Here is an 8,958-nt window from a genome sequence, read left to right on the forward strand (position 1 = left end):
GCCCCCCTCCGCCTCCCCCCCCCGTGCACCGCCCCCAGCCTCTGACCATCTCCGTGGCTCCTCTGGCCCCACTCCAACAGCTCCGTGTCTGTCCTGTGCTGAGGACCCCAGAGCTGGACGCAGTACTCCAGGTGGAGAAGAGGGGGAGAATCACCTCCCTCGACCTGCTGGTCATACTTCTTTAGATGCAGCCGAGGACACAGGTGGCATTCTGGGCTGCAAGCGCACACTGCCGGGTCATGTTGAGCTTCTCATCTACCAGCACCCCAAAGTCCTTCTCTTCAGGGCTACTCTTAATACATTCTCTGCCTATAGCACATAATTCCTGGCTTCTATACTAGCATGTATTAGGTAGAAATAAGATGCTTAGTTTAACATTTATTTAAACAGTGATGTCCTCATGTACACCATGGAGTATCTTGAACTTTTCTTGTTTCCATTAAGGTAAGAAATTCATAGGAAGAGACAATCCGATGGCTTTAAGAGGCTGCAGTGGAAGTGAACTGTATGCTTCTGAGGATGGTGTAGGTGACCTAACCTGCCCAGAAGCAACTCTGCCAGACCTTCCTCACCTGCTTCAGGACTCCGTGTCTCTGACAGATTGTAATGACATGACTTGTGATCCTCAGGAAGAACAAACAGAGTATCATAGTGTTGTTTGTGGAGGTATACTTGAAAGTCATTCTTGTGGGACTAAGGAAAGGGTTTGTCCAAATCTGCTCGTCTGTGACAGTTTAGAACATGGAGAGGTGAAAGACATACTGCTGATCGAGGGCATGCTGCCACCCCAGATCACTACAAGTGAAGAAGTGTCTGGAAAGAATGACAGACACATTCCCAGCGTCTCAGTGAAGCGCAGCAATCCTTTACTGCCACCAAGAGAAAGGGCCCCTGCTGTAGCCACAGAAGTTTGTGAATGTGTAGGGGACTCCTATTTCTCCGGTTGTGAAGAATCTACTGTCAGCACAGGTGGTGCTAGCTGCACTGACTTCACTGCAAAGGGTGCTGAAGCCCAGTTTCCAGTCTCTGCAATTCTCATTAGCAAGAATCCTTTTTTTGGGTTAAAAGTTGCAGATAAATCCTTGCATGGAAATACCAGCTGTCCAAACTTGGAGTTGGAGCATCGTGAAACCTTGAAAAGCGTTGCCCGTGTCTCTACCATTACCCAAACTGTTGATGTGAGTTCTGATTTTAGAACTTGCTTTACAACAAGCAGAAGTACAAGTACTCAGGTTTGTCTTTCGTCCAGGGCTATTAATACAGAGATAACAATGATGAACAAATCTCGTCCTGCGGGATGGCGCTGCGAAACCTGTGCAGACGTTGTTTGCAATGCAGACTGGTTGTTTGGAGCTGGTAGCGTAGAGGAAATTTGGTCACAGCTTCCTGAAACTTTGGAAAAACACTTGGATGGCAATACTGCAACAGCTGACAGAAGTTTGCAAATTCAGGTAATTAAACAAACAACAACAAAACCCCACAATAACCAAACAATTTTGGTATATAGAACGTTTTTTAATGTAAAATTGCTCAGAAGTTGTCTATACAGATATTAATCTTTAACTTTTTAATATGTTTTTTGCTTAGAAACAGTGGAAATCAAGAAATGAGCTGTGTAGCAGTGATTTAAAGATGGGCACTGACAGGTGGGTAGTGAATTGTTTTTGGTTTGGAATACTTCATGGTGTATAAGATGGATTTAATGATCGAAAAGTTGCCTCTGACTTAGCAAAACTAATGGTATTGAAAGATTGCTGGGCAGCAGTTCATATGCTGGAGGGCAGGAAGGGACCTGGACAAGTGACAGGGGTGAGCTGAAGATCTCCTGAAGTTGAGCAAAGACCAAAACAGCCTTGGTCTGCAGTTGCAGACTGGCCAAGGACAGGTTGAGTGTAAGTCAGCAGTAGTCCCGCATGGTGAAGAAGGGAAGCAGCATCCTGGGGCTTCATTAGCAGGAGCGCAGGCAGCAGATGGAGGGAAGCGTTGGTTGTTCTGAGCTTAGTGCTCATGAGGTTGCATCTGGAAAGGTATCTGTAGTTGTGGGCCTTGTAGTGCGAGAAAGAGACTTGGCAGACTGGGAAATCCCACCAGAGGACTGTGGAGATGGTGCAGGGAGCTGGTGGAGCACCTGATGTGTGGGGAGGGCTGAGGGAACTGGGTTTGGCCAGCCTGGAGAAGGTGGCCTCTGCAGAGGTGCAGAACCTCCCTGCATTTTGGCAATGTGGTGGTGGGTTGCCAAGAAGACAGAGTCAGATTCTTTGTGGAGGTGCATTTGGAAAGGGCAAGAGCCAACAGTTACAGTGAGGGGAGTTCTAAGTGCATGTAAGAAAAAGTTTCTTACAGTGAAAGTTGTATTGGAACAGCACTGGAGAGATGGTGCAGTCTCCTTTCTTGGAAATGTAAAACAAACAAAAACCTCTCAAACCCAACAGCAACGCTGGACTGGATAGGACCCTGACAGCTAATTTAGATGTTAGCCCTGCTTTGAACAGAGGTTCATACTGCAGACCTCCAGAGATCCTTTCCAACCTACATTATTCTGTGACTGTGGAAACAAAATAAGTGCGTCTGTAGATCAAGAGAGTGGCTAAGTTCCTTTTTGTTCTTACAACCGCACTTTTTGGGTAGACATGATTATAGTGGTCATGGAGTTTCCACCTCTTGATTAAGGCGGATTATAATGCAAAAGCTACTGCAAGACATTATTTTTTCTGCATAGTAGATAGGAGGAACAGATTTAATTTTTCTTTTCTTTTTTGTGTTTTTTTTCTTCCTTAAATTGTATCAGAAATAGCTCCTGTAAAGCTACTTGTTTCAAAATGAAACATAATGAATACAAAATATTGATTCAAGGGCTTCAATATTGTGGTTTTTATTATTATTTTCAAGGCCGGTACACCTTAACAAACAAGATGTGAAGAATTCTGCATCAAGCTGCTGTCAAAAAATACTGCAGAGAGCGATTGAAGCAGAATTGCAGATTCTAAACACTCATTATCATATGTGCAGTCAGCACTGCTTGAAGATTTACCTACTGGCTTTGGAGGAAAGCACATGTTCTATCAGGCACGTACTTTAATGTCCTTTTAAATGAAATCGACAATCTGGTTTGCTGAAGATTCCTGATGTAGTCTGTGTAGCTTGTAAATAGTATTTATAGTTAGCAGTGTTGTCCAAAAGAGTTTACATTCTTGTAACTGCCAAGTGTTATTTTCAGCCTAAATGTGTCTATAGTGTTCACAGACCCAGAAAAAACCAATTTATTTCCAGGAACATCTTTTTGTACAGAGAATCTGTTCAGGAGTTGACAAGATACATAGATGAGGAGCTGGGGAGAAGGAGGTAAAAGAGAGGAGGTGCAGAATTGTTAAGAGGTGAGGCAGGAAGCTGCTGGCAATTGCAGAGTCTCTGGCTGATAAAGTAGATGCCCTGTAACAAACCTGGAATTCAACAAAAAAATCCTGCCTCTGACTGCTTTTCAGTGCTACAGGTAGCTATAAAATGTCATTACTGTAGTGTCTGCTCTCTAGCCTAGGAGGATGTTCAAGAGAACACGTAGTAACACTGAACCGGAGTACAGCTCCAGAGAGCTGCCGTGGGCGTTGGGAATGAGCACCTCTTCTTGCGCAATGTGGAGGAGTCTTTAAGTGCTGTAAAACGTTTGGGTGATTTGGGAAGCGGTAAAATAAATGAAACGTCTGTCGCAGTTGATCTTATTATATCTATTTTCACAGATGTAGTGGAAATACCGAATTGGGTTTATCTCTCAAGGTGGTTTTGGAAGACCTAAGAAAGAATTACAACAGTATGAGAATGAAAATAAAAATGGGTGTACCTTTAAATGCACTTCCACCACTATCAGTTGAGACAAAGCTGTTTCCGATGTCTTCTTATGTCCCATGCAAGGTAATTTCTTAGTTGCTTTTTGGTTTTAAGAGGAAGTGTGTGTTTTCTTCAGAAAATTAAGACAAATCTTTTCTTTTTTTACAGTTGTTCAGAGAGGATCTTTTCTATGCGTAAGTAGCCCTCATCTGTGGTAATTTTTTAAGTTCAAAATAAAGGAGAAGCGAGTTTAAAAGATGTTCAACTTAGAATTTCTTGATTTCAGGATGTATCTTGTTGCTGCAAACTGCTTTGCTGAAAGACTAGTATAGCACTTTGGGTATAGGGATTTTGTTTTAAGGACACTTTTACTAAGTAGTGTTCTAATATCCAGACTATCGAGCTATATTTTTACTAACTTTATATGGAAAGTTTTCAATGTACAGGTAATTTTCATGGTTCCCTACTTTAGCTCCTCAAACCTTTGTCTATAATCTTCATGCTATCTGACTTAAAAAACAAAACAACACAACCAAAAAGCCATCAAAAAAACCCACCAAAACAAAAAGACTTTGCTGCCGACAAAGCTAATATTAGGCATATAAGCAGGTGTTCTGCTAAGATTATAATTCAGTTACGAAGAATGATAGACATATGGTGCTGCAGGTTTGAGAACCACATCCAGTTACTTTAGGTAGGTGGAGACTAAAACAAATTTGGCACTAAGTTTTACTGCATCAGGTAAACTAGAGATCTTTTTGAAATGTCTTGTTAAGCAATAGTAGAATTAATCAAGAATCACACAGGTTTCAAATTGTAAAAACATACGTTGAAACGTGACAGATAAAGCCATCTAGGCATAAAGGAAAAACAACCTAACATAAGCCCAGAGCATAGCTCTGTGTTTCAGGTTGCAACCAGTGCTTTCATAAAATGCAGGTATCAAAAAAACTTTGCTTCTCATTTTAAGATGGGATTTATTAAGCACATTGTATTGATGTTACTGAGAGCTTTTAGAAAGATTTAAATTAATATGCTAGAGTATTCTGTATCATTGTAGAATTTAAAATTGTGCCATATTTTGTATTAAATTCCTGGATCTGTTTTAGTTCTGTTTCAGGTGCAAGAAAAACTGACTTTGAAGCACCAGAACTGCAAGAAAGGAACGTTTCTGTCAATGTGGTAGGGACTCCTTTGTTCCTGGGTTTCATAGACATTAAAGTGGTGAAGCCTAGTCTCCTTTTAGACAGATGCAAATACAATCAAGAGAGTTCAGGGCTCAGGCTGAGATTCTTTGCTGGTAATCGCAAATGCAGCTGATATGACCAGAATTTTTATTTCCCTTACAAAATGAAATAACTTGGGGGTTCTTGAAGGTGATCATTAGGTTAACATTTTAACGTTTGCCTGTTGAAACAACTAATGTTCTGAAGCTCAGAAAAATAACTATAATCAGGTGCAAGTGCTATGACATAACTGAATCCTGTTTGTAGGACAATCTACAGACCATATGTTTAACTGAAGGCGGCCAGCCAAGTGACTGTATTTCCTCTGAGACATTTGAAGAACAACGTGAAGATCAGGGTGTGGAATGTGGTAAGCGATCTGCTTCTAGTACAGGTACCACATTAGTTGCTAGTTAAGTTGTTGAAAAAAAACCAAAGCATGTGTAAAACATAAAAGGAAAGCTGAGAATCCACCTGTGAAGGAATGCTTAACATGAACAGATTCAAATGTGGCACAACTGCCAGCAACAGTCAGTTGCTGAAGTGATCGGCTCCAGTGCAGGCACGTGGGGGATTGCAGCGTACAGGGAGGCTTTCTCAGCCAGGGAAATGGCAGGGAAACCTCAGGGAAGCACAGAGACCCACCAGGAGCTGGCAGCTCTTACCAGGTAGGCTGATGCAGTGTGGGCGGGGCCAGAAGTAATGGCAGCCACTTCCCACTCCCTCAAAAAACAGCCCTAGGGAGCGCAGCAGGTTGAAGGAGGTGATTCTCCACTTCTCCACTCTTGTTGAGACCCCACTAGCGTTCAGGTACTGGGGCCCCCAACGTAAGGAGGACATGGACCTTTTGTAGTGGGTCCAGAGGAGAGCCAGGAAGATGGTCAGAGGGCTGGAGCACCTCCCATACAAGAACAGGCTGAGAGAGTTGGGGTTTTTTAGGCTGGAGAAGAGAAGGCTCCGGGGAGACCTTCCAGCAGCTTCCAGTACCTAGAGGGGACCTTCAGAAGAGATGAGAAAGACCTCGTTATCAGGGAGTGCAGTGATAGGATGAGGGGTAATGGTTTTAAGCTGAAAGAGGGTAGATTTAGGTTAGATATGAGGAAGAAATGTTTTCCTGTGCGGGGGGTGAGGCACTGGTAGAGGATGCCCAGAGAAGCTGTGGATGCCCCATCCCTGGAGGGGTTCAAGGCCAGGCTGGATGAGGCTTTGAGCAACCTGGGCTAGTGGGAGGTGTCCCTGCCCATGACAGGGGGGTTGGAACTAGATGATCTCTAAGGTCCCTTCCAAAACACACCTTTCTATGATTCTGTGATTATATCAGGCCTATATTATCTTTTGTATCCTGAAAAAAATGCTACTTAAGTCAGAAGTGATAATTAATATGTGTCACTTCTTCATAATACAATAGCAAGTGATGTAGGTTGCTGTAAGCCTCTTAAGTACACAGAAATTTGATATTCATTCATATGACATACCACAGTCTGAATTTTAACATACTGAAATTTATTTCGACTGTCAAGGCTGTGTGAAAAAGGAAGAAGGGAATGACTATTGGTTTGATGCTAAAGAGGACTTGACAGGAGCAGATTTTTCGGTAATATCTGAAGAAACAAAAAAACAAGAAGAAAAAAAAGACATGGTTGATTTAATAGGTGAGGTTGTGTGCTTTCAGCTGCCATACCTAATAATGGTGTTTGTTTATTATGGGAGTATTCTTTTCCTTCTACTAGCATAAATAAGCTAGGAAAAAATTCTGGGTGGGTTTTCAGACTTATATTTTCATTGACTTGCAGTAAATGCTTGTACACAGTTATTCTGCTCTTCTCATCCATGTTTTCTGTTGAAAACTTGACCTACAATGGTCAAACTCAGTTTACTAAACCATGTAGCTGGAAATCTTTTCTCTTCTCTCTTCCCTCTCTTCCTGCTTTTTCCCTGTACTGGATTCCTGAGAGTTAGCCAGGAATGGGCAGTGTTTGGAGACTTGGGTCCCAGTGCCAGGCATGGTTAGAAGTTTGAGTGTGTGGAAAGCTTGTGTGCTTTGTGGTGGGGACTCACAGTGTGCTCCTACCCATGCTTTAGTGCTGGTACCTGTTAGTTCAGACTGCTGTTCTCTGGTTGTACCTCTTCTGCCTACTCAAACCTCAGGAAATAGACAGGGAAAAGGGATTTCACAAAGTGAACTGTTCCATTTCTCAGGACACTTATTTTCTGTTAGAAGAAACTCTTCATCCTCCTAGGTTTTTAAAGGGTTTTTATCTATGTTTTCTGAAATCTGTGGAGAAGATGCATGCTTAAACTGAAAACATAATAGTTAGTAACACTTTGCTTTCTTACGTTTTTTATTAGAAGTGAAGGTAATGGAGAGTGGAAATGAGTGTTCTTTTATTCGTGTTGGTGGCCTAAGTTCTTCAGTGTCCGAGGTATGCCTGTTCTTATTTACATAGTAGTAGTAATGTCTTCCCTCTTTTCTGAATTCTTTCCTACTGTACATTTGCAACCAAAATATGCTTCTATTTTGTAGGATGATTTACGATCCCATTTCCAGAAGTATCAGATTGCTGACATTCTTACCTATGCGGATTCTGGTAACTACAGGTATATTAATACAAGTTTTACTTGTTTCAGATGTTTTGCTGTCAAGGTAAGTGAATCATGGGAGAGAGGAGGGAGTTGTTCATTGAATTGTTTTCATTTTGTTTTAGTACTTAATGTAGATGGAGGTAGGTTGACAAAACCTTGTCATTCTAGACAGCTTCTCATCTTGTGAGAAGTTAAGCAGTCTGAAATTTTCTCTTGAGTTTAATTGAGATACATTTAATATTGAAAAGATGAGAACCATCATGTGTTCTTACTGATAGCAATTTGTGGTTTACTTAGCTTCCTCTCTTTTTATTTTACATCTTAGATGTACATTTCTGTGCGTTAAAGACACTAATAAAGCAAAGGCAGCTGTAGAGGAAATTAATCAGCAAAAAATAAAAGGGAAAATAGTGAGTGTGGAACTTGTAAATAATGCATCAGAGGACAAATCTTTGGTTTCCCAAATACTTACAAGTAAGCTTTGGCATGAAGTCCAGCCTGTTAATAACAATCAAAGAAATGACCAAGATAAAACACCTGCTTCAGCCTCCAATTCTGTGAAAGCACCTGACGCCACCTCTGTTTCTGAGAAAGAACATCTCCTTCCTGTAACTTCTTTGGAAATCTCTTGCTCTACACAAGTCCCTTTGGAAACTAAGTGCCCTGGTCTGAAGTCATCTGCTGAAGATTTTTCACTTCAAGCTAATCAAAAGGTGAAGAATTGTCACTAGGTCTCCTTTATTCAGCAGCTTAAGAGCCTTAAAACTTCTTGTTCCATGACATGTTACATTTAGTAGATATTGAATGATGTTAGGATAGGAAAACGTGTTGTTATGTGTTGGTAATAAATTTCTGGCATGCCTTTCACCAAAGCGTGAGAGCATGATTCGTTTGCCCCTGCACCCAGCTGTGCTATTCTTTTTTTCTTAATCCTAAATCAGTTGGGAACCTAGCCATTTGCACGGGATTTTTAATCTTGCTTTTCTCCTCTTCTGAATTTCCACTTTTAATACTTTTTCATGTGAACGTTCAGTGATTTTTCACAGGAAAGGTTTTGGGATATTAGAGGGGAAGCGCCTGGATTTTAAATACAAATCAAAATATGCATTGTGTGTGTAAATATATTCTTTTGTATTCGCTCATGTTGGTCCTCAGAGGACAAGGCAAAGTTAGTAATTGCTATCGATGCTCCCCTCAACTGTATTGATAAGCTTCCTTGGGGATTTAACTGTAAACATGATAGTCCTCTGGGAAATCTAAATAGGATTTCATTAAATGTAGCAGCAGTGTCAGTTACAAATAGAATCACAGAATGGTTTGGGGTGGA

The 8,958-nt window shown here is 41.3% G+C and overlaps 1 protein-coding gene across 1 annotated transcript; it reads left to right on the forward strand.

Moving 5' to 3' along the window:
* Positions 1-473: 473 nt before the first annotated feature.
* RBM44 (RNA binding motif protein 44) lies at positions 474-8,362 on the forward strand. The gene is made up of 9 exons (XM_010072974.1): positions 474-1,451; positions 1,588-1,646; positions 2,890-3,066; positions 3,723-3,906; positions 5,316-5,418; positions 6,569-6,700; positions 7,398-7,471; positions 7,573-7,646; positions 7,957-8,362. Exons 1-9 carry the CDS (start codon positions 474-476, stop codon positions 8,360-8,362), a joined length of 2,187 nt encoding a protein of 728 aa, XP_010071276.1.
* The last annotated feature ends 596 nt before the right edge of the window (positions 8,363-8,958 follow it).

This window comes from Pterocles gutturalis, unplaced genomic scaffold (assembly GCF_000699245.1).
Source record: "Pterocles gutturalis isolate BGI_N339 unplaced genomic scaffold, ASM69924v1 scaffold48387, whole genome shotgun sequence".
NCBI lineage: Eukaryota > Metazoa > Chordata > Aves > Pterocliformes > Pteroclidae > Pterocles > Pterocles gutturalis.